At 34.1% G+C, this 26,559-nt stretch overlaps 1 protein-coding gene across 1 annotated transcript in view; it reads left to right on the forward strand.

Annotated features, from left to right (window-relative positions):
• ADAM28 (ADAM metallopeptidase domain 28) overlaps nt 1-26,559 on the forward strand; it is a 198,778-nt gene that overhangs the window by 164,930 nt on the left and 7,289 nt on the right. Inside the window, exons 14-22 of the mRNA XM_049770830.1 lie at nt 1,017-1,212; nt 3,298-3,400; nt 6,119-6,278; nt 6,855-6,935; nt 7,431-7,509; nt 13,677-13,785; nt 14,563-14,638; nt 15,943-16,008; nt 17,350-17,412. Coding sequence (XP_049626787.1) covers nt 1,017-1,212; nt 3,298-3,400; nt 6,119-6,278; nt 6,855-6,935; nt 7,431-7,509; nt 13,677-13,785; nt 14,563-14,638; nt 15,943-16,008; nt 17,350-17,412 — 933 coding nt within the window. The remainder of the gene's footprint in view (nt 1-1,016; nt 1,213-3,297; nt 3,401-6,118; nt 6,279-6,854; nt 6,936-7,430; nt 7,510-13,676; nt 13,786-14,562; nt 14,639-15,942; nt 16,009-17,349; nt 17,413-26,559) is intronic.

A 26,559-nucleotide genomic window follows, 5' to 3' on the forward strand; every position in this document is an offset into this window, starting at 1 on the left:
ATTCCTTGCCAACTTAGAATGATAAGGGATACTACAGAATTAACCTAGCTCAGTCATGTTCAAGACAAGTGCTTTACTAGTTATATTTTACTCACTGGCATGCCAATCATACATTTTAAATAAATATAAATCAGAAAATGTAAATAATGACTAAAGGTCAAGGATAAAACAAAACATACATGCATGGCTTCTTTGTTGAACAGCTGCATGCAAGTTAGTTTGGTTGCAGTGTGCCACTGCATTTAGAACATCACATAAGTTCTAGTTTAATTTTGGATTTTATGCTGCTGTCCTCATTGTAGAATGTTGGTCATGTGAGGAAAAAATTATTTACTTTAACTGTAATATATAAGCAGTGTCCCTGAGGCTCCTTCACATTCGCAATAATGGCAATGTGTATGATTTCTCTAAGAAAATTAGGACAAGATTTTCTGTGATAGGATTCAAGGAATTAACACATCAAATGATTATTTCTTCCTCCTGAGAAATCATTCCTCAAGTAAGAGTGAGTTGTAAAGAAATAGCAAAGCACACAACAATGGCATTCAGGATTAGGAAATATGATGCCTGGGAAAATTTTAGAGCTGGCTGATCTGTTGCCTGTGAACTGGCTTCCTCAACACAGAAGATTCACTTCAACAATTCTATGAAATTGTAGATTTAAATCTCCGTGAAAATCTTGACAAAGATGCACTTAACAAACAGAGAAATAACTTCCTTCTTTGCATCTCAGGTTTGCTTAGTCTTCTTCTATATGTTTTCATGAATATTTCTCTGGCAATTGTACAAGATATTCATGAATAAATGTTAATTGTTAAAGGCTAGGGCATCGGTCAGTGTGAATAGAGGTGACATGTTAGATGATGCATTTGATTTATACAGTGATAATATAAACCGGAAAAGAACATGCCTTAAATGATTTTGTCAAAAAAGGCCAAAAAGAAAATATTCTTTGTGAATTATTGGGACAACCTAGGAAGTAAAGAACCTTGCTTTTCATTTTCTTTTCTCTGCAGTTTAAGAAGCCTGGCTCTGTGTGCAGACCAGCCAAAGATGAGTGTGACCTGCCGGAAATGTGCAATGGTAAATCTGGCATTTGTCCTGATGATAGATTCAGAGTCAATGGCTTCCCCTGTCAAAATGGGAAGGGCTACTGCCTGATGGGGATGTGCCCAACCCTTCAGGACCAGTGCACAGAATTGTGGGGACCAGGTAAGAGCACAGCCCTCTCTTTCCCTCCCTCACTTTCTTATAGTACAAAGAAAGGTTATATTAATCTACTTAGCAGTATTTCATCACAGCCTTAGATTCATTTTGTCCTATTCTTTCAAAGAGATAGTATCACCATGCATAGTCTAAATAGCTATATTTAGATCTTTTGGTAAATTTTAAGGTTGTTCTATTTATCAGGTAAAAGATGGATTGGCATAATAGTACATCAGGTAGGGCACTTGTCTTGAATGCTATCAATGATGGTTTGGTATCTGGCATCCCATATGGTCCTCCAAGTACTGCCAGATGTACTTGTGTGCATTGCTGAAGTGTGGCCAAAAGCCAAACCAACAAACTAGGCATAATATGATCCAAATAAATTTCAATTTTTGGTTAAATTGCTTAGTTCAAAAAGTCTTATCTGAGGTAAGTTTATACTGAAAAATAAAATGAATAAAATTGTGCCTTTTTAATTCTCTATATTTTTGGTTTTTGGGCCATACACGGTGATGATCAGGGGTTATTCCTGGCTATGCACTTCCTCCTGGCTTGGGGAACCATATGGGAATCCGGAGAATCGAACAGAGATTCGGCCTAGGTTAGCACATGCAGGCCACCATTCTGGCCCCAGCCTTTGTAATTTTCAAGAGAACACAAATGTAATAAATTTCCATAATCATAATAAGAGGCCACAAGCTGAAAACTCATGATGTATATAGGGACAAATAACTACTTAGAATTAATTCATTTCTGTTATTTAATTTTAAGTATTAATAATATTACCAAGTCTTGAACAAACAATTCATCATAACAGTATAGACTTGTATAATAGACATTAAATTAATTCACTAATAAGAAACAAGAAATGTTTTTAGTTTTACAGATGTAAGTAATATTAATAAAAATAAGTTAACCTACATTTATTCAATTGTAGAGTTCTATTTTATTAATATTCGATACTTTATTATACTTAATGTTCAATGCTTAGTTTTGTACACAAATTTATCTTTTCAAATAGAATCTGGATAAATTCATATAAATCTAAAGAAAAGTTCTTTTAGAACTTCTCTCCTGAGCCAGTTACCTGGAGAGTATTTATTTATGTTTTTATCTGTCAAATGATGGCAAATTCAAAGATGATACCTCAAAAGGTAACATCAGCAATTGTACTTTTTTAATTATATTGTCACAATTCTATTGACAATGATATTGTTAATTGGAAAAAAAGTAATATCAACAGTATGATACCAGGCATACATATAATGACATGCTGAAGTTTGTTATTAGTGAACTGCTGTTCCCTAACTATTCAGGCTTGCCTTATTATTCATTTCTCCATTGTACATATCTTATTATAACAAGAAATTTATAAACATTTGAAACAAATAATCAAGAATATATGGCAATATCTATCATCTTGTTCATTGAAACATGAAATCCATTTAAAGTGGTTTGAGTGGACACATTATAATAAGCGTTGTAATTTTCTTGAAATAATACATTACCCTGAAAATTCTTTTGAACTATTTTTTCTGGTTTATTGCTCTTTCAAAAGATAGAAACAAACGTTTCTTTCTTCTAAATTATTTTAATATGGAAAAATTCAGCATCAGGAAAGAATATATTTTTAGACTAAAATGGAAAATGATATTGTATTTGTTTTTTTCTTATAACCTTTCATTTATGAAAGTAATTGCAATGACAATATAAGTAACTAATGGTTGTCAACCAAAAAAAGGAACCATGAACGATTATTTGTGATATATATATACATATATATGTATGCATACATATATATTTATGGCATTAAGCTAAAATAGTCCTTTTGGGCCACAATGGTAGATAGTACAGCAGGTGCAGTACAGTAAGTCTGCTTACCTTCAAATAGTCAACTCTTGTTCAATCCCAGATACTTTATATGATTCCATGAGCACTGCAAGTGTGATCATAGAACCAGGACTAAATTCTGAGCACAGTTGGCTGTGTTTCCCCCACCAACATAAAATAATATTTGGCATGATAATTTATATCTCATGTAACCTTTGCAGCATCAAATTTCTTCTCTTTTCATTTTCTTACTCCCAGGAACTCAAGCTGCTGATAAGTCATGTTATAGCAAGAATGAAGGTGGATCGAGATATGGGTACTGTCGAAAACTGGGTGATACATATATTCCTTGTAAAGCAAAGTAAGTGACCTGCGATTTGAATCTTCCTTCTTCGTAAACTAGGTTGATGCTCAATTACACATCCTGATTTAAATTTCCAGCCATATACTTAACTATCAGCATTATTTAAAAAGTACACTTCCAAAAACAATTTTTGCAGAATGTGAAATTGAAAATCAATGTCTATTTGATGAACATTGAGTGACAGTTGGTTGCCACATTTTCTATTGTATTCTTAAAATGAAGAGAAAAAAATGATCTTTCTTTGAACGTCTCATGGTGGTTCTTCTGATGTTTCCAACTCTAGTAATCTTTAGCCAAAATGAGCATTTGAGATGGAGCATGAAACAATAATTAGGCCTGATTGAAAATTTCCCTGAAAAATATGCTTTAAGTATTTTGCCATCTTTTTATTATGATAGTAGTTATAAAATATATATCAATTTAAAGAAATTATGTACATTGCATATGTTCTTTATTAAAGCTTGCCTAATAATTGGGTAAATAAATTATATAGGAAAAGAAAAAATTAAAGAAATCACATAATAATTTGTTTTACCTTTTGTATGTTTGTGTTTCTTTGAAAGCCACACCCCACATTGCTCAGGGATTCTTTCTGGCTCTGCACTCAGAGATAACTCCTGGTGATTCTCAGGGGACAAAGCAATTGCTAAAGATTCAACCCTATATATTCAACCATTATATTCAACCCAGTATAGTCATATGCAAGGCAAGCACTTTACCTTTTCTCTGTCCTATCCAGTTTGACCCCTATGTTTATATTTTAAAAATAAAATACAAATTAACATATGAGATTAGGGTGAGAGTTTTCTTTATCCTGAAATTTTAAGATGTCTATAAAGTTCAAATAATAATATATAAAACTATATCTAATTTTTGCACATAAAAATCTTATTCATGACATTAAACAAGGTACTAGCTTTTCAGTTTTTGTATGACATTTTTTTCTGAATAATCGATATTGTCAAACAAATTATTCCATGCTTGGTGCCAGAGTGGTGGCACAAGTGGTAAGGCTTCTGTCTTGTGCAGCTAGCCTAGGAAGGACCACAGTTCGATTCCCAAGCATCCCATATAGTTCCAAAGCCAGGAGCGATTTCTGAGCACAAATCCAGGAGTAACCCTTGAGTGTCACCGGGTGTGGCCAAAAACTAAAAAATCAAAATTATGTTCCATGCCTGATTATTTGGTTCTTAAAGGATAATACATCTTCTACTCTCTTCTTAATAAACAAGCAGGGTTGATGTAAAAGAAAGAAAATATGTAAAATTAATATGTGTGTAACATTGGCAAAATGATAAAAGTCAGTATTTAGTTTGAGAAGTAGTGAGTAGGAATAGAGTTTAGTAATTCAGCCTTTGCTGTTCAGAATGTGCAAACACCATTGATTTGTTTGCTTGTTTTGATTTTGGGTCACACTCAGCAATGTTATGGGATTACTCCTGGCTCTGCACTCAAAAATTACTCCTGGTAAGCTTGGAGGATTAGATGGAATGCCCGAGTTTACTGCATTCAGGGCAAAGGCCCTACCAGCTGCTATTGCTCAGGCACTCCATTGACATTTGTATCCATTCTTGTGAACGAACACTGGACACCAACTCTCATTACAGACACAAGCATTTTTCCCTTTCTACAGATTGCCCTCACAGTCACTTTTTTTTTTTTTTTTTTTTTTGGTTTTTGGGCCACACCCGTTTGGCGCTCAGGGGTTACTCCTGGCTATACGCTCAAAAATTGCCCCTGGCTTGGGGAAACCATATGGGACTCCGGGGGATCGAACCGCAGTCTGTCCTACACTAGCGCTTGCAAGGCAGACACTTTACCTCTAGTGCCACCTTCCCGGACCTCACAGTCACTTCTTAACAGTCATTAGCTTTAGTGGATTGTAAATATGGCGTGATTGCCTATGACCTAAAGTCTCTCCTATGAACTATAATTAAACTATTAATGAAAATGTTTTTTCAGATTTGTGTATTTTCTAGCATTTCTTAGTCATATTTTCTATCAACCTCCATAAACGTTAGAAGATTCAGATTCTGTCACTTTCAGAATAGTTTTTCAGAAGACTCCTGTAAATCTGCCAGAATTGCATGAAGCATGAAGCATGCATGAAGCAATTGGCTAAAATTTTATTGGCATCTACTTTATTCACCTTGGCAATAAATAGATGGCTTTATTGCAGTGTAAACAATTTAATCTCTATTATCTAAATATTATGTATATAGAAAATGTAAGAGTATCCCCCCAACTACATTGTGTCTTTCTAATATTTAAAAGTTTTATCCTTAAGATGGGGAAAGTTTGGGACCAGAGAAATAGTACAGTAGGTAAAGCTGTGATCCCTGAACGATTCCTAAGTGCAGAGTTAGAAGTCCTGAGCACTGCCAAGTGTGACCCAAAAAAGCAAAAACAAAAATAGGCTTGTCGGGGGCCGGAGAGAGAGAGCATGAAGGTAGGGCTTTTTCCTTGCATACAGAAGGACGGTGGTTCGAATCCCGACATCCCATATGGTCCCCCGAGCCTGTCAGGAGCGATTTCTGAGCGTTAGAGCCAAGAGTAACCCTTGAGTGCTGTCAGGTGTGACCTGGGTTGTTGATAATTGATATAAGGAATACTTCTCCAAGGAGAAATACTACCGAGAGGCAAGGAGTTGTTTCATTTTTGTATAAAGCTACCATTTGAATTGTGATCATTCAGATGCAGCATTTCTTTCCTCAGTGATGCCACATGTGGGAAGTTGTTCTGTCAGGGTGGGTCAGATAATGTGCCTTGGAAAGGAAGAATAGTAATGTTCCTGACATGTAAAACATTTGATCCCGAAGAAGATAATCAAGAAATAAGCATGGTAGTCAATGGAACTAAGTGTGGCCATAAGAAGGTAAAATGAAATTATGACTTGTATTTAAATTTTTCTTTTTCTTTTTATTTTATTTACTTCTCAATTTTTCCTTGTTTCATGGTAACATAAATTTCAAAATGTTTTTCTTTTATATACCTCAATCATTTCCTGAATACTATTCAATAATTTAGCATTGTTTTTAAACTTAAGTGATTTTTTGTCTACAGTCATAAGGTTTTTACTAACTGATATCACTATAATAATAATAAAATAAAATAATAGCAATATTGTCTACTTTTAATCAAAAGTTAATTTTAATAAAGCAGTTATTTTTTGTAGCTTTGAAGGTTTTGTAATGGACACTATCATACAATACTTAGCTCAATGCTAAAGATAAGTCTTAGATTGGAATTGAAGGGGTGAATGAGAGAATATTCAACATTTTATAACAAATTAATGGATATCATATTTCTATTTATAAAAGAATGTTTTGATTTCCCTAATTAAAGAGAAGTAAAACAAAATAATAATGGCTTATAATAATAATGCATTATAAACAGTTTATAAAGCTGAAGATATTGAATATGATTTCAACTTTATTTTACATCAATTTAGGTTTGCATTAATGCAGAATGTGTTGATATTGAAAGAGCCTACAAGTCAACCAACTGTTCCTCAAAGTGTAAGGGGCATGCTGTAAGTTTTCAAAATATTTCCTTAAGCTTACTGAATTTTATAATATTTTAAGCCAGTTTTGATTTTGTTAAAGTTTCAGCACTAAATGATTAAAATTTAAACCTGAGTCATTTGGCTCAGTGAAAGCTTTCATCTAAAAACTTGGTGTAGTAATTTTCTATTACTGATTTATATATTTTAGCTTACACAAAAATTGCAGAGCAGGAATAATTCATTTTTTTCTGAATAAACTTAGTTATCAACAAAAGTTCTTTGGGGTCAAAAAATGAGAGTACAGGGTTTGGGGTGTTTTCCTTGCATGCAGCAATGCCCCAGTTCAATTCAGTACATTTATGGACACCCACTTACCCCAGCACTACTAAGTGCTAGAATAAGCCCCAGAATAAGGCCCCTGAACACTGTGGGCTAGGTCCCCACAAAATAAAACCAATAAAAGAAATAAAAGAAATAACTTCAGGGTTTATTGTGGAATCTAATGGTATTATATTTACGCAGGTGTGTGACCATGAACTCCAGTGTCAGTGTCAAGAGGGTTGGGCACCTCCTGACTGCGATGACTCTTCAATGGTCTTCAGTAGGTGACAGTACATGGGCAATTTAAAAAAACTGCTCTTCTCTTCCAAACACATTTTCCTATTACATTAATTTTTTTCTTTTGGAAATTCTTGTTCTGTAGATACTGAATTCACAGTATTAATCTTGGTTCATTTTGACATTTTTAATTCATATTTCTCTTTCATTGGGTTTTTGTTCTACCTATACAATTATTTCCAATTTTTCTAACATTATTTTAATTTTTTTAGATTTTTCTTGCTTTCTAGTTATTGTAATTTTAGGATAGCTCAAACATTTAGATTATTCATAATACAAGACTTAATAATGTTAAAATCTCAATTTTATTTTTTAATTTATCTCTCTTTTTTGCTCAGTTAAACAGTTTTGTACAATCTTTTAAGTTTTATTGCAGAAATACATTCTCTACATTTCTTCAGAATAAGTGACTTTTTATTGAATGTATGATTAATCTGACTTGAAGTAGTTCACATGAGTTACATTTGATGTACAGATTTGATGAGATAGACAGAGGGATGCCTTCAAGATAAGACACAGGCTTTTCCAAACTTGGAAAAGTAGAGAACAGCTCCTACTAGAAGATTATGTACAATTTCTCCTTAGTTTAGCCTTAGTTTGACTTAGTTTAGCCTGAAGTTCTTTGCATACATAAAAGTCAATATGGCATAATTACAGGGAAAGCATCGAAATCTTCATAGACCTTTAAATTCTCCCTTAGCTTCTCTTTTTCTGACAGATTTCTCTGTTTCTCCAACTCAGGATAAAGCCTTTTGACTACTTCAGGGGTGGAAAATTTCTTCATAAATTTTATTATTTTATACAAAGCTATAATCAGGTCCTTCAATCTATCTATTTACAAAATCCCCCAATCTGGAGACTTTACCCCTTAAAGTTTCATCTTTTACTTTTTTGGGCCATACTCTGTGACACTCAGGGATTACTTCTGGTTATGTGCTCAGAAATCACTCCTGGCTCAGGAGACCATATGGGATGCTGGGGATTGATCCAAGGTCCTTCCTGGATCCAACAAAAACTAGGCAAATAAATGCCCTACCACGTGCAATCGTGCCAGCCCCCTGGGTATTACAGTTTTATTGCGTTTCAGAATTGTCAGTCTGAGAGAGAAATGAAATAGGTTAGATAATGCCCTGGAAGAAAAAAATGTTTTTCAATTTTTTAAATTTGTAAATATATATTTTTAAAAAATATTTATTTAAGCACCATAATCACCAAAGTACTTATAATTGGATTTCAATCATTGAATGTACACCATTCTTTACCAGTGTAACTTTCCTGAAACCATTATTTCCTATTTCCCTCCTCCCCAGTCCCTTTCTGTCTTTGGGACAGACATTCTATTTTTTCCCTCATTATTACCGTCACAGTAGTTGTTAGAGTAGTTATTTCTCTAAATGTACTAAGTACTCTTTGTGGTACTCTTCATATCATGGGCTTGCCCTTCAAACCCTTATCTCTTTGTCTCTGGATATTATTACCATACTGTCTTTTTAAATATATATCCCACAGATGAGTGACACTATTCTGTGTATATTTCTCTCCTTCTGACTCATTACACTTAGCATAATAGTTTCTATATCCACTCATGTGTAGGCAACTTTCATGACTTCATTTTTACTACTATCTGCGTAGTATTCCATTGTGTAGATGTACCACAGTTTCTTGAGTTTCTCTCACCTGTTTTCAAGCATCTTGGTTATTTCCAGATCCTAGTTATTGTAAATAGTGCTGCAATGCACATAGAAATGCAGAGGACATTTTTGTATGCTTTTATGTTCCTAGAGTATATCACTAAGAGTGGTATTGTTGGATCATATAAAAATTAAATTTCCAGGTTATTTTTTTAGGAATATCCATATTTCTTTTAGGAAAGCTAGACTAGTTGGCATTTCCACCAGCAGTGAATGAGAGTTCCTTTCTGTCCACATCTATTCTAGCACAGTTAGTTCTTGTTATTTGTGATGCCTGCCAATATCTGTGGCATGAGATAGTACATCACTGTTGTTTTGATTTGCATCTCCTTGATGACTATTGTTGTGGAGCATTTTATGTGCTTTTTGGCCATCTGTACTTATTTTGAGAAAATATTCCTTCATTTCTCCTCATTTTTGATAGGGTTAGATTATTTATCTTACTAAGTTCTTTTAGTACCTAGTATAATCATTTCTCTGCTTTTTGACTAAGATCAAGTGTAGTACCTAGTATATATTAGATGTTAGCCACTTTTCTAGATATTGGATAAATAGTTTCTTCTATTCTTGTGGTTATCCTTTGAATCCTACTCACGATTTCCTTTGATGTGCAATAGCATTTTTCATATGTCTTTTTGCCATCTGTATTTATTTTTTGAGAAAAATGACTGTTTATTTCTTCTCCCCATTATTTGAGCGGGTTAGATTTTTTTTTCTTGTAGAGTTTTGTCAGTACCTTGTGTATCTTAGATATCATCCCCTTATCTGATGGCTATTGGGTGAATAGTTTCTCCCATTTCATAGGTTGCCTTTGTATCCTAGTCATGGTTTTCTTTAAGAAGCAGAAATTTCTCAGTTTAATATAGTTCCATTTGTTTATCTCTGCTTCCACTTGATTAGAGAGTGGTGTTTTCTTCTTGAAGATACCTCTAGTCTCAATGTCATGGAATGTTTTGCCTATGTTTTTCCTTTTATATAATATATAGTTTGTCTAATATCAGGGTCTTTAATACATTTTGATTTGCCTTTGTGTGTGGTGATAGATAGATGTCTGAGTATGCTTTATTGTCTGTGGCTGACCAGCTATCCCAACACTACATGTTAGAGATTTTCCTTGTTCCATTTTATGTCTCTTGATCCTTTATTAAAGATTAATTTATTGTATGTTTATTCCATTTATCTGAGGGTTTGTCTTTATTCCAATACTATGCCCTTTCAATGACTATTGCTTTGAGTACAATTTAATGTTGGGGAAAGTGGTGACCCCCACTTATTTTTCCTAAGAATTGCTTTAGTGATCTGTGGGCATTTATTGTTTCAGATAAATTTTAGGAGAGTTTTATCCACTTCTTTAAAGAATATACAGGATATAATGCAATCACTCTAGGGAAACCTTTGTCAATTTTCTTTATAGATTTACTTAAATGCATAGCCCTGAACTATATGACTATATGCTGTTTCCCTGGTCTCTATTGTAGCCAAGTAGCATTAGCAGACTTCAAATTTTAGCTTTTTCTGGTAGGCAAGCTAAATACATAGAAGTTTTAGTTTGCCTTTTTATATTCTCTTTTGTGAAATAATTTTTATCCTTTTCTTTGCAATACTTTTATTGGATTTTCATCCCAGCTCCCCTTATTAAGTTTTACAACTAAATATACTTTCCATATCACCTAGTCTTCAGTTATGTATCTTGAAATAACTTTCCTCAATCTGTTTTCTCTCTTATCCCTTTAGTGTGTCACTTGATTAACAGAAGCTTGAACTTTAAATTGTAAAGTACTATCTTCCTTGTTTTGGTTAGCTTTTCTTTGTGTGCTCTTTTGATGCTGGTTGGTATCCCTGGGTTACTCATGTGAAACGGAGAGTAATGAGCCAGGAGTAATGCCCGAGCATCTCTGAGTGAGACCCCAAAACAAAAACAAAATTTTTTTTTTTGGTTTTTGGGTCACACCCGGTGACACTCAGGGGTTACTCCTAACTATGCGCTCAAAAGTTGCTCCTGGCTTGGGGGCCATATGGAATGCCAGGGATTAAACCCAGGTCTCTCCTGGATCAGCCACATGCAAGACAAATGCCCTTCCACTGTGCTATATCTCCAGCCCCCAAAACAAAAACAGTAATTAAAAATATACTTTGGGCCAGTCCCAGCAATGTTCAACAAAGCACCTATTCAGTGCTGTGGTTACTCCAGCCAGTTTAACAATTTCTTACTTTATTTAAATTCAATATAATTATTTATATACTTTTGTGTAATCTTAATATGATATATAAATAATAATAATAATTATTATTATTTTGGTTTTTGGACTATACCTGGTGATATTCAGGAGTTACTCCTGGCTCTGTGCTCAGAAATTGTTCCTGGCTTGAGGGACCATATGGAACACCAGGGGATTGAACCGTGGCATGTCCTAGGTCAGCCGCATGCAAAGCAAGTATTCTACTGCTGAGACGTTGCTCTAGCCCCATTATGAGATAGTATTATTTGTGTTTGTTCAAGTTGTTTTAAGATTCCTTTTTTTATTGCTTTTCTTGCTTCCTCACTGACATACTGAAAACTGTTGTCATTTCATTTTTTAAGCTTTCTTTATTCTTTATTGAGTGATAAAGCTTTCCAAAAATTAGGCGTGTGCACCAGCCCTGAGCATGTCATTTCATTTTTAATCTGTAATAGTAAACATTCATATTTATTTTAATATTAAATATTTATATTTATTTTTAGTAAACATTACCAACGTTTTAACTTTATATCTTTTGTATTTCATTTTACAGCAGTTTATATTGTACAGAAAAGCTGAGTCAAAAGCCAAACTTCATTATATCCTTTCCTCTCCCTTATGTAGTGTCTTTATAGCCAAACTCCCTAATAGGGAACATTTATTAGAAATGAGGAACAATATTAACATATGTCCATTATCTGTCATATCATGGACCATTCATATTTCGTAGACTTTTATTCTTTTCTGTATTTGTGATACTCCTCTTAAGATCATTTGGCTTCTGTCTTGCTGGGTCCTGCCTTTTCACTGATCTTCTCAAAGTTTTTACTCTTTATATTTAAGAATTTCATAACTTTAGGAAGATTCTCTTTAAAAACTGTAATTTTAGTAAGCAATTTTCCCATTAATAGAAAAGTTAATAACAAAATAAATTAATGATCTAAATAAATAATTTTGTTAATTATCAGTTTTATAAATTAATTTTTTTAATTAATTAAAAATGGACTGTAGCTACTCCAGTTATTTCTGCAAGCCTAAAACCTCTTTGTCTCTTAGAGCTCAACTTGACATCTAAGCAGATCTTTTTTTTTTCTTTTTTGGCATGTCCTTTCAAATAAGGGAAGTTTGTAAATTTCTCCCAACTTTCTTTTTACTACATTTACTACTATCATGTTGCTCTGATGAAAATAGTGTATGGTTCTAATGTGGTGGTAGAGTACATGCATAATTCATCAGAATATGTCTGACTATTACCTAACTGAAGTACATTTTACTTTTGTGTATAAGAATGTTTGTGGAGTTTGTAGATTATTAGATATTTAATCTAAATATTTTATTTAACCATTTATTTTACCTAAAACTCTACTCTTGATATATCTCCCTCTGTCTACATGTACATATGGACACACTTTTTAACTTCTTTCACTTATACAAAAATAAATTTTATTATTGATTGCTAAATTTGGTTATAAAAAATTAACTATTGCAATTTCTCTTCAAATTTATACCTCTCATCTCATAGTTTCAGGTTCTAAAATAAATTAATATTTATGATAACAATACTGGTTTATTTACTTTGTAGAGATATAAAGTTGAATAAAAGACAGATAGACCCATGAAATTTCATTCAGAATATTTCCCATTTAAAGGGTCATGGAATATCTTTCCTGTAATTCCACAACAGAACACCAGAAGAAAACTTACTTGAGACTTTATCAAATCTCTTATGTCTCAGCTTATTTATGAATTACATCATCAGTTTTATTCCATAGATAAACTATTAAAATGTTTTTCTCCTGTTCTGCTAATTTCTTCCTTTTAATTTTCTCTAATTTCTTAGATATTTATTTTTTAATAACAAATATTTTTAAGCACCAGGATTAAAAACATGTTTGTAAGTTGGGTTTTAGTCACAAAGAACACCCTCTAGTGCAACATCTCCATCACCAATGCCCCAACTTTTCAACATTTTAAATATAATTTTCTAATAATTATCAGTATCTCATTTTACCTATTTCATATTACGTATTTTACATAGCTTTTATCTTTATTTCCCTATAAAATATTGCATAATCATAAACAATATATATGTTTATTTTACTATATATGAGAGACTTTCCAAGGGAAAATATTATTTTAGAAAAAGATAACCAGAATTTATGCTAAAGAAAGAAATTGATTAGCGTGATAGAATGTGTATTTCTCATCATCTCATTAGACTTGGGGTTTCTTTGTTGCAGACTTCTCCATTGTGGTTGGGGTGCTCTTCCCTGTGGCCGTCATATTTGTGGTGGTTGCTATAGTAATCAGGCACCAAAACAGCAGAGGCAAGCAGAAAAAAATTCAGAGGTAAGTGTTAATTCCTCTATGAACACTTTTGGCTTCTCTTTCATTCAATTTAAGTGTATGACCCAAATTATCAAATTTAATTTTGGTTTTCCTCAAATATTAAAAAAATAACACATTTTTCTTGGAGCAGAGAGTTAAAATAGCAGGTAGCTTTTTTGCCTTATCTGTAGCTGACACAGTTTCAGTCCCTACTATCTTATATTGTCCCCTAAGCACCATCAGAAGTACTGAGTGCAAATTGGTATTCCAAATATTTACATCATTGTTTATTGCAATATTATCTAAAGATACATTTATTTCACATAAACTCTTAAAATATTGTTTGAGTTAATGAAATTAAATTATGCAAAATATATAAAAGTCATATTAAACTGATTGTTATCAGCAGGCTTTAAAATGAAATTAATGTTAAGGATTATGAATAATTATAAAAGTAACCCAAAAACAGTTCTAGAAAACAATTGAAAACCTAGTTAAGGCTAGAGAGGTGGTGCAGAGGTGAGTGAGGTAAGGCACTTTGCCTGTTGCTGAACAAGTTTGTTCTCTAGTATTGTTAATGGTTTCTCTAAGGTTATTCCTAAATGGTCTACCAGGAATGACCCCTCAGAGTACAGAATTAGGAATAAGCCTTGGTCACTTTTGATTGTGACCCTCAATCCATCACCTCTACTATCCAAAAAAAAAAAAGAAGAAAATTATTGACAAAACAACAAAGGAAATTGGTATACTTCAATTGAGTAAAAGAATGCTGAGGATATAATTTGCCTTCCTATATAGGCCATCATCTACTGACAGCAAGTCACACAAGCAGAAGAAAAAACCACGAACAGTCCAGGTTGTTCAGCCTCAAGAGGTGAGCCATAGTTTATACTGTCTTTGATGAGAACCTCACTTTCATAAGTCTCTCACATATGTTTTCCTGACCATTTCTCTATTTCTTACTGCCATCATTGTCCAACAAGACCTACTAACTCACATTCAGAGAATGTTTCTTTTGCTTTTGTTTTATTTTATTTTATTTTATAGAAACTATTGTGATTTACAAAGTCCTTCATAGTTGGATGTCAGACATACAATGAATCAAGGCCAATCCCACCACCAGTGTTGAACTCCCTCCACCAATGTTCCCAGAGTGAATCCTGTAACACCACCCTTTGCCTCTTGGTCTGCCAGTTTAACAGGCCCATTTTAAGTTTAGATTGTCATAGATTGAATTCTTGATTCTATTGTTTTTGACTTTAGCTTGGATATTTAGTTCTGTTCTTTTCTCTCCACCAATGCACCTGAAAACACTTGGTCCCTGGCACCCATTTTATTTACCCTTCATAATTTTATAGAAAAATACACAGATATGAGGTAAAACAAAGTAATTTGTGGCTTAAGATTATATGAAAAAGGGAAGAACCCCTATCTAAAAATTAAAAAGAGTGTGGCAGTTTTTTTGCATATGTGCAGCAAAAGTAGGAGAAAATAGAATGAAAATCACTTGGGCCTAAAATAGGATATTCTTTTGCTTTTGTTAAATGCAAACAATTCTCCATAATATCCTGGGGTTGACAAAAAATAAATAAAATAGAACAAAAAAGATGTGAAAAATCCAGATCTCTACTCACTGTCTTTATTCCCTGCTTTTTGATTCTTTTTTTTTTTTTTTTTTTTTTTGGTTTTTGAGCCACACCCAGTAACGCTCAGGGGTTACTCCTGGCTATGCGCTCAGAAGTTGCTCCTGGCTTGGGGGACCCCCAAGCGGGGGATCGAACCGTGGTCCATCCAAGGCTAGTGCAGGCACCTTACCTCTAGCGCCACTGCCTGGCCCTGCTTTTTGATTCTTTATTCATTTTAAAATATTTTCCCATTGAGTGAGTATGCATAGTTTATTAACCATATGTATAATACATGTAACCTTTAATGCAAATTTAAAAATTTTAGCTAAAATGTATTAGTTATAATAAAATTAATACTAATGTTTTTGGTAAAACTTACCTTGTTTAAAAGCGCTGGATTCAATGTAATACAAGTGCCGGGCTACCGTGATTTTTTCATTTGGTCTTAACTCTCATTTTAGCTTTAATCTCTCAGACTGTGGTAAGTTATTTATTTATTAGAAGTGAAACCTAGAAACATTATTTTATTTTAAAAGAGTATTTTTCTTTTCAGATGAATCAGATGAAGCTTAATGAACCTAATCTCCCAATAGAAAGCAATGAGCTTCCAGTTTCTTTTGTGAGTTAGCACCTTTTTTTTAAATATCACAATCCAATCTCACGGAAAGACTAGTGGAAGATCTAGTACCTAGTAATTTTACAAGAATAATAAAATTTGTGTTAATATTAATATTGAGTATAAATTCTTCCACAACACTTAGACTAAATAAACAGTGAAAATGCATATTGCTCTGTTATAATCCCAAATCTATATCATGGACCTGGAAGGCTGATAACTTACTGCAAGATTATCCACCTAATTTAGAGAGTGCCATCTTCAGGGTTTTCTATTAGCATTGGGTCATTTCTGAATTATGTGTTTACATTCACATGAAAGCCAATGAAGTTTAGACTATTCTCTAGAGTCATTGGTAGAGTCATAAATTATCTTTTTATGAAAATAAATTAAGCTTTACCATTAGGCAATTTCTAATCTTTGAATTAAATTATCTATTTTTTCTAGCTAAGTACAAAGCCGAATTTTCCACCACCACCAATTCCTACATCTGTATCATCTTCATTCCTTGTAAGTAGCAAGCTAACTGCTCATTTTGAAAAATGTCTCTATTATTCTATTTGGTGTATTTAAGTCCAAAGATTTTTCATAATGTGTTCCCCATGCCAACCTGAGATATCACAGATAATTGTGCTAGAGATAGACTGGATAATTATGATCTATAAAATTCTATAAGTATTTTATAATAAAAATAATTTCACTTTTCTATACTTGTCTAAATATCTAACTCTAAAAATATCTAACTCTAAAAATATTTTTAGCTGTATAAGACAAGCTATGTCTTTGACAGAGCAATTTCTTGATATTTTAGAAAATATAAAATTTTATTATAAACTATTTTGCTTTCTTACTAGAGGAATAATTACATCTACATTAGGCACAGTTTTCTACAGGAAGTAAGATGTGAAAATCAGAATATATCCAGAAAAACCTGATTTAAAATTTATGGACACATTAAGTTACTGACTTGATGCCTCACTTGTTGGTGATCTGTTGTGGGAAAAGAAAATATAACTAAAATTCAAGCTCTGGATCTTATAAAAAGAGTTTATACTTTTTACTGAGATACTTTATAAGCTCATGGGACACTTAATTTCTCATATTTTATATATATTAAAACAAGTGAATCTAATAAGAATATGGTGAAGAAAAAGTGATTTGAGTTAGAGTAGGTAAAGTAAAAAGAACCATCATGTATGAAGCTGAAATTTTAACTGAACCCTGAAAGTTGTATAGCTTATGAATGAATATAAAATAAAAAATTACTTAAGTAAGGAAACAAATGTATTTTAGAGAGAAAATGTATAGTATTTCAATAATCTACCATTGTGTTTGTCCTAACAGCACAGAGAAAAAATATTATTTCCACCTGTTGTTATTAAAAATAAGCCAATGTCTACACCAAAGGTAAGAGATCCATAATAGCCAATGGTTTTCATTGAACATCAATCCTAATATCAAGGACATAAATTCAATCTCATCTTTCTAGAGGAAATTTACAATGATTTTACATACATTTACAAATAATTATGAGGTGGGTTTGCAATCATTCTAAATTTGGAGAATATCTACAGGGGAAAAATGAAACAGTCTTAGCTAGAAAGAGCAATATAGTATTCATTGTCTTCAGTAACACTCCCCAGGAATCATCTGGTGAAAAAAATACCCCATAAAAAGACCCAGAAGTATCTCATAATTTTCCTTATCTTCCACCCTCTCCCATATTGCACTAATTAGCAAAATAGATATTGCCAACCGTGTTTTCTATTTTTTCACTCTTTTCTTCCACTTCATTGTGAAATATCAAATAATTTATCAAATGGGAATTGTTACCACAAAACATCGACTTTAACTTAATCATTCAAAATTATATAAACACTACATTTTCAGGCAGAATTGATCAATTTAGCATTTTTGTTCTCTTCTTAGGAATCAATTCCAAAAGTCTGAAGATAAGCAAGATTTCTGTATAAAATATCAGCTTGAAAGGACAAGTTGGAAAATCTTGATAAAAGTGAAAGCTATTGACTTCCTCATTATTGTTTACTCTGGATGTCCAAGGAGGTGGCTTTTCTTGATTCATGTAATACGTTGAAGAGATTAAACAAAATTTTTAAGAAATATAATTTTGAAAAATTTTGTATGAATTTCAAATTTCTATTATCCATACCAGTGAGAAGGAATATGGTTTATCCATTTCACATTTCTTTTTAGCTGTGATGCTAATTAATATTTGTTCAAATATTTTGAGCACCTCAATTTTTTCATTTATTCATAATTAACTTGCTAATGAAAACCAAACATAACAAAATATAAAAAGAAACTACAGGAAGATGGGATGAAAGAGGACAGAGTTTATCATTAAATTACTAGCAATAGCTTAATTATTTAACCATTTGCTTTCCACTTTAAAAATTTCAATTAGGAAACAAATTGTGTAAATATTCTGACTTATATAATATATTTTCCTAAATTATCTTGTGAAATCCTACACCTTTATCATGTGAGTTTTTTCAATTTATTAAAATTGTTTTTTACAAAAAAATTGTTTTTACAAAATTCATAGAAATATGTGTAATTGAGTCAATTAGAATGGATAAAAGTGACTTATACTTTCTAAGTATGAAAAGTTTTAGTAAAATACATAAATGTCAGAAACAAGAGGTTGTAAACTGGTGGTTTGCAGGATGTGTCTGGACTACAGATGTATTTTATTTTGCCTGGATAAAGATTTTGGCCAGATAGTATTTTTAAATATTTTGAATTTATTGCCAATGTTTAAGGATTAGAGGATCTTTAATAAACATCTAGATTCCAACTTTTTAAAAGCAATTGGATGGTTTGTCAACAATGGAGTCACACTGACCATATAGGAATCATCAACTTAATTGACAGGATGTAAATACACTTGATCTGCTAACAAATAATGCAGTGCACTCTTTCTCATACCTGGAAGAACAAATCTGTGAAGCTGCCCATATTTCAGAAAAGACTCTTCACACTCCTGTCGTTTTTTATTCACTCAATGTTAATTTCATTTCTCTTATTCTCTTTTGATTGAGGCATGTCTTTTTGTTTCATTGTTGTTTCCGGGTCACACCAGGTGGCATTCAGAGGTTATTTCTGGCTCTCCACTCAGAAATCACTCCTGATAGGCTTGGGGAGACCACATGAGATGCTGGGAATTGAACCCGAGTCTGCTGTGTGCAAATCAAACACCCTACCTGCTGTGTTATCATTCTGGCACCAATATTTTTACCATTTCTTGAACAACTTCTAGAAAATATTTCCTTTTCTTTTATTTTGAATGTATGTTTCTTTTTTTTTTTGCCCCACCCGCCACCCGATCAGATGTTTGTTTCTGAATGTTCTTTCTTATAATGTTGTAGAAATATGAAAAAAATGCAGATATATTGAATTAAAAGATTAGAAATATGAAAAGGATAAAGCTTATTTTTAATTATGCTATTGAACTGATTAACTAATAATTTCTGGAGTAATCCTACCCTTTGTTGGCACACTATGTTCTAAGATCAATAAAATATATTATTGTTTAAGACAATTCAAGTTGAATTTTCTCTTAAAATACAAGTTCTCTTATAGTATAAGTAACTGATAAAGTAATTGTATCTATTATTAAAGTACATACTTGATCTACTTCACATTAGTAAACATTTTTATAGGAGACAATTGAAAGATCAAAGAATTTCATTTTTCTTTTTTTTTAATTTTTTTTATTTTAATTATGATAACAAAGATGCAAAGAAAGAGGACAGGGTAAAGTTACAGTGGAAGCACAATCACCCATAAACGAATTCTTGGTAGTCCCACTGATGATATCCCAGCCTTGCACTTTCAGCCAAAGAACATTAATAAAAACAAAACTGAACCCATGTACAATACAATTACTTTGTCCCTCAAATCCCCAGTTGTAGTACATACTATTTCTTAGCAGCACACAATATAATCTAAAGACATTAGACTTATGTAACTCCTTAAACATTGAGGGCTAAGTACATTTCTCTAGTTCCATGCACATACTTACTAGTTTAAGTTAACCTCAAAAGTTTTAGTGGGTTGTTTTTCTTAAGGATTGGAGTCAAGGGAACATAGTAAAAAAACGGTGTTATGGCATTTGTTTGCATAGGCCCACCAAAATATAAGGGACATGGAAAGAAAAATTATGGCCTAAATACAAGGAGACCCTACCCCTGAAGTTTCCTGGCACAGGACCGACTCTGGGCTCCAGGCAAACTAGTTTGTTCAATCCAAGTCATCGTCTGTAGTGGCAATACATCTCCATTCCTCACATAGTCTCTGTTGTTGGTATCATGCTTCTGTATTAAAGATCTTGGAGTCTGCATATCCCATATTGCAGTCAGAATGGTGCAGAGCATCCTCTCATTTTACCTCACACTTAAGGGGCACTAGAGAGAACCATGTCCTGTAGAGCAGGTCAATGTTGTTGTCAAGTCTTCTCAGTGTAAACGGAAGTCTCTTTTTAAAAGGTCGATGTCAGACCCTTGGTAGTGTCTTTCCTGGTATAGGATTGCTTCCAGTTGTTGATATAAAAGACCTTGGATGTTTCGTAGATAGCTTGCCTGGTTCTGGCGTGAATGGAGTATGCCCATTCTTCTGAGATCTGTGCCAGGTCATTATATCAATGTTCATGGTGTAAGGTACATTGAACTGAGATTTGTGTGTTCCTACCTCTATTAGATAAGAACTTATCTGTATGTATAGTGTTTTCCCATTTTAATGTGTCTATGTAAACAAACATCAATGCCATGTAGTGTTATTGGCGCATCTGGAGGCAATAGGAACAAGACCAGCAATTTCCATGACATAGTTCAATCATAGGCATCAAACTGAGGGACAGTTCCACCAACAATCCTTACTGAACAGCTTACAAAGGAAAGATGAGATGAAAAGTGGATAGAAACATCATGGTAAAAGAATATAGAGAGAGAGTTATATGTTAATGAAAATACACATAAAATATTCAAAAGATATATGTGTTCAATTTATGTCCTTCTAAATAGTTCTGGGATTGTTAGATCCACTGTAAGTCTTTGGTCTGAGATTAGAACTGTGTTTCTGAAGTTAAGAAGGGTAAATCTGGGGTACTGATGGTTGGGAGGAGTATATGTTCATGCGGGGGTGCGCTAGCCCCCGTGCGGTTTACAACATGTAGACTGGTATGAAATTGCCAGTAACAGCCTGAGTATAGCTGAGCAGCTATCTGCCACCCCCCAGATCAAACTCCACCCCCTAAGCCAATCTCTGGAGCCGGCCTGGAAGTGGGGAAAACCTAGGGTGCCCCATCAGGTCCTCCCAGGAACCCACCTGGAGATCCAGAGGAAAGAGGGAAAGAGGGCCCCCCTACCCTAGGTTGGGCCAAGAGGCCTCTGGCACATACGGAGGTCTGCCAGAGGCCAGCCCATGCGGGCTGAAAATCCTGCTCCAGGAAGGGAGGAAGACCCTCCCAGGCCCGAAGGACAGGAGTTCAAGCCCCACCCTAGGTCAATCTCCTGAGCCGGCCTGGAAGTGGGGAAAACCCAGGGTGCCCCATCAGGTCCTCCCAGGAACCCACCTGGAGATCCGGAGGAAAGAGGGAGAGGGGGGTCGGGTGACACAGTCCGGGGCCCCCCAACCCTAGGCCGGGCCAAGAGGCCTCTGGCACATACAGAGGTCTGCCAGAGGCCAGCCCATAGGGGCTGAAAATCCTGCTTCAAGAAGGGAGGAAGACCCTCCCAGGCCCGAAGGACAGGAGTTCAAGCCCCACCCTAGGCCAATCTCCGGAGCCGGCCTGGAAGTGGGGAAAACCCAGGGTGCCCCATCAGGTCCTCCCAGGAACCCACCTGGAGATCAGGAGGAAAGAGGGAGAGGGGGGTTGGGTGACCCAGGTCTGGGCCCCCCTACCCTAGGCCGGGCCAAGAGGCCTCTGGCATATATGGAGGTCTGCCAGAGGCCAGCCCATGCGGGCTGAAAATCCTGCTTCAGGAAGGGAGCAGAATTTCATTTTTCATGTTAATTTATAGATAAGTTCATTCTGGTACCAAAATTGAAGTTTCATTATCCACAGACCCTAATTTCACTTATCAATCTCTTTTTTGATTTTTAAAATTACTTTATTTAAACACCATGGCTTACAAGATTGTTTGTAATAGAATTGATTTTTTTTTCACAATTACAAAGTTGTTTCTGATTGAGTTTCACTTATAGGATGTATAGCACCCTTCAGCAGTGCACATTTTACCTACCAATATCACTAGTTTTCCTCTCACCTTCCTCCCTGCCATTTTTCCTGCTTACGTTGTGGCAGACATTTTTCTTCTTTATCTCTCCTCTCTTTTTGTCCTTTTATAAACTGTGGTTCACAAGATTATTGCAATAATGTTACTGAAGGTGTATTCTGCATATTAAGTTATCACCTTTCAGATTCCAGTTCTTGACCAGGCAGGGGTCCTCAAACTTTTTAAACAGGGGGCCAGTTCACTGTCCTTCAGATTGTTGGAGGGCCATATTATAGTAAAAACAAAAATTATGAACAAATTTCTATGCACACTGCATATATCTTATTTAGAAGTGAAGAAACAAAATGGGAATAAATACAATATGTGGCTTTCATTACCATAGTGGAACTATTATTACCATAGTGGAACTTTCTCTGCCTTAACTATATATGAGCCAGCTATATATGACAAGCTTTCTAATTGAACTGATCCTCTGGGCACTCATCTATATTTCTGAACATTATTTCCAAACTATTATTTATATTCCACAAATGAGTGAAATCATTTTGTGTCTATCTCTTTCCCTCTAAATTATTTTGGTAAGAATAACCTCTCTATATTCATTAATGTATAGCAAAATTTTATGACTTAATTATTCCTAATAGTTTCATAGTATTCCACTGTGTAGATGTACTATGGATTCTTTGTCCATTCATCTATTCTAAGACATTTGGATTATTTTCCAAATACTGGTCACTGTGAATAGTGCTGCAATGAACATAGAAATGCAGAGGATTTTTTTTACATTGTGTATTTTGACTGAGGGTATATTCCTAGATTTTGAATGGTTGGGTCATATGGAAGCTCAATTTTTATATTTTTGAGGAATATTCATAGTTTTTCTAGAAATGTTCAACCAGTCAACATTCCAACCAGCAGCTTCTTCCTGCATTCACACCAGCACTGGTTGATATTGTTCTTTTTGATGTGTGCCAATCTCTTTGATGTGAGATATACCTTTTTTTTGGTTTGCATGTCTCTATTAGTAATGATGTGTAGCATTTTTTTCATGTGCCCTTTCTTTCTTTGAGAAATTATCAATCTCTTCTCACTTTTAGATCAAGTTCGATTATTTTCTTGTTAAGCTCTACCACAGCATTATATGTCTTAGGTATTAATCCCCTTATCAATGAGTATTGGATGAATATTTTCAATCATTTTATGGTCAGTCTTTGTTTTCCTAGTCACCATTACCTTTGAGGTTCATAAACTTAGTTTAATGTAGTCTCATGTATTTTGTCTTTACTCCCACGTACTTGAAGAGCGGTGTTTCATCCTTAAATATGCTTTCAGCTTCAGTTTCAGAAAATTTTGCTTACATTTTTTCTATGTACCTTATAGTTTCAGATCTCTTATGAAAGTCTGCAATACATTTGGATTTGACTTTTGTGCACAGTATTAATGAGAGGGCTGAGTGCACTGTTTAGCATGTAGTTTACTAGTTTTCCCAACACTAATCTGCTGAAGAGGCTTTCTTTGCTCCACTTTCTATGTTTTTTGTATTTATCAAAGGTTAATCAAAGATTAAATGATTGTATACCCGAGTTCAGTCTCATGCTTTTTTAAAGACTACTGCTTTAAAGTACAATTTGAAATTGAGGAAAGTGATGCCTCCCATCTTATTTTTATGCCAAAACTTGCAAAAAGTATTTAGGATTTTCTAAATATAGTATCTTGTCATCTCAAACAGTGAGGGTTTGTCTTCTTTATTTTCTAACTGAATGCTGTTGATATCTTTTTCTTCCCTAATTTCTATGACAAGTAGATCCATGATATTGAATAGCTTTTGTTAGAGTAGGTAATCTGGTCTATTCTCAGATCTTAAGAAAAAAATCTTGGGGCCAGAGAGATAGCATGGAGGTAGTGTGTTTGCATTGCATGCAGAAGGACTGTGTTTTGAATCCTGACATCCCATATGGTCCCCCAAGACTGCCAGGAGCGATTTCTGAGCTTGGAGCGATTTCTGAGCTTAGAGCCAGGAGTAACTCCTGAGTGCTGCTGGGTGTGACCCAGAAATAAAAAAAAAATCTTAGTGTTTTTTTACTTGAGTATAATGTTTACCATAGGCTATGGTAAATGACTTTGACTATATTTTAGAACTAAGGTTCTTTAATTCTCTTCTGGTTGACAGTTTTAAATGGCGCTTCATCTTGTCAATTTTTTCTTTTTTTCTTTTTGGGCCACACCCAGTGATGCTCAGGGGTTACTCCTGGCTATGCGCTCAAAAATCGCTTCTGGCTTGGGGGACCATATAGGATGACAGGGGATTGAACCACAGTCAGTCCTAAGTTAGCATATGCTGCTCCAGCATCTTGTCAAAAGTTTTCTATCTATGCTACGATCATATTTTCTACTTTTATTGATGTGGTGTATAATGTTGACTGAATTGCATTTTTAAAGCATCCTTACACATCTGGGATGAATCCTTCTTGGCAAAAGTGTATGGCATTCTTGATAAGGTTGTGTATTCTATTTGCTATTATTTTGTTGAGGATAATTGCATCTATGGTTATCAAAGTTATTGGTCTGACATTTTCTTTGTGTGTGGTTACTCAGTAAGCTTATGGTATCAGGATAAATGTATATTCATAGAACCTGTTTGGGAGTGTTTCTGATTCTACAATTCTCTGGATCATAAAAAGGATTAGCAATTGATTTTCTTAAAAGATTTAAAATAGGGGTCAGAGAGACAGGTTAGCAGTAGGGTATTTGCCTTACGTTCAGCCTATTCAGGATGGATGGTCATTCATATTCCAGTATCCCATATGTTCCCCAAAGCTTGCAAGGAGTGATTTCTGAGCTCAGAGCCTGGAGTAACCCCTGAGTACCACCAGGTGTGAACCCAAAATCAATATATATATAAATATATAATAGGGGCCTGAACTATATAGCACAGCAGTTGGACACTTACCTTGCATGTGGCAGATCCGAGACTAACCTGGTTCAGTCCCCAGCATCCCATATGGTTCCCCTAGCCAGGAGCGATTTCTGAGAGCATATCAAGGAGTAATTCATGAATATCATCATGTGTGGCCCAAAAACAAACAAACAAAAAAAGATGATTTAAAATAATTCACTAGTGCATCCATCTGGGACTGGGCAAATGTTTTTGGGAAGTCTTATGATTACCATTTCAAATTTCCTTCAAGATGCACTGACCTGTGGTAAAAATGTTTTTCTGAGTCAAAGACAACCCTCTTGCTGGTTTGTCTGCCTGCTTACATTTCTTGGGACTGTATGTCATTTACTACTTCCTAGAAGGAACATTTGGAACATTTATTTCAGTCAGAAAGTAAATAATGTAGTTGCCACTAACAACACAAGCAGGATAAGAAACTTGAGGACAGCTTCTGGTCAACAAAGAGCAGAGCCCATCAGTCCAAAAACCTTCAAGGAATTTACCAAAATCCCTTAATTAATTTTGAAGTGTTGTTCATTTCATTTGAATTTTTTATTACAGACTGTAATAATAATGTTTTGTATTATGGTGAAGTTTTCTTTGGAAAAAATTATTAACCACAATAATTAATCATACAAAGTGATAAAGATAAAAAATTCTAATATCATAAACAACTTTAAATACAATTTACAGACATGAAATCAAACCTTACAGGTATTACACAATTCTAAAACCATTTTCTTTGCTTCAATATAGTCTTTTTCATTTGATATTCTTTGTATTTCAGAAGTACTGAAATTTGCTGGAGAGAGCAGTTTCTATATTTTTATATGTTAAATATTCATTCCTGTATGCTGGCTTTTTTTCTAGTAATTTTTGGTGAATATTGTCTTCTGAAATTTTAGTTTTAGTGTCTATTCTGTCAACTCTATTTATTAAATGTTGTAGTACCTTATTGTGTCTTGCATTATATTGTGTCTGTTTAAACATGCAATCACCTCACATTTTACATATTTGCTTATAAAACCAACCCCTAAGTTTAAATAAGCTAAAGATATTTAATATACTAGCATGAAAACTCAATGGAAATTGATGAAACCAAGAGAATTTCTTGCATGTCCTTCTCTTGCCAAATTATATTTGATTCATAGCTGTTGTGGTCCAGTAGACTCAATGTAGAAGTGGTCTAGTCCTATTGACAACAAGATCTGCCTTTTCATGACCCAGACCTATTGTGAACTTGAATTCTATATTATCAGCAAAAGCTGGTGAATTAGTTAAATAATCCAAAAGTAGGGGTTGGAGCGATAGCACAGCACTAGGGTGTTTGCCTTGCATGGGACTGACTCAGGAAGGAAT

This window comes from Suncus etruscus, chromosome 3 (genome assembly GCF_024139225.1).
Source record: "Suncus etruscus isolate mSunEtr1 chromosome 3, mSunEtr1.pri.cur, whole genome shotgun sequence".
NCBI lineage: Eukaryota > Metazoa > Chordata > Mammalia > Eulipotyphla > Soricidae > Suncus > Suncus etruscus.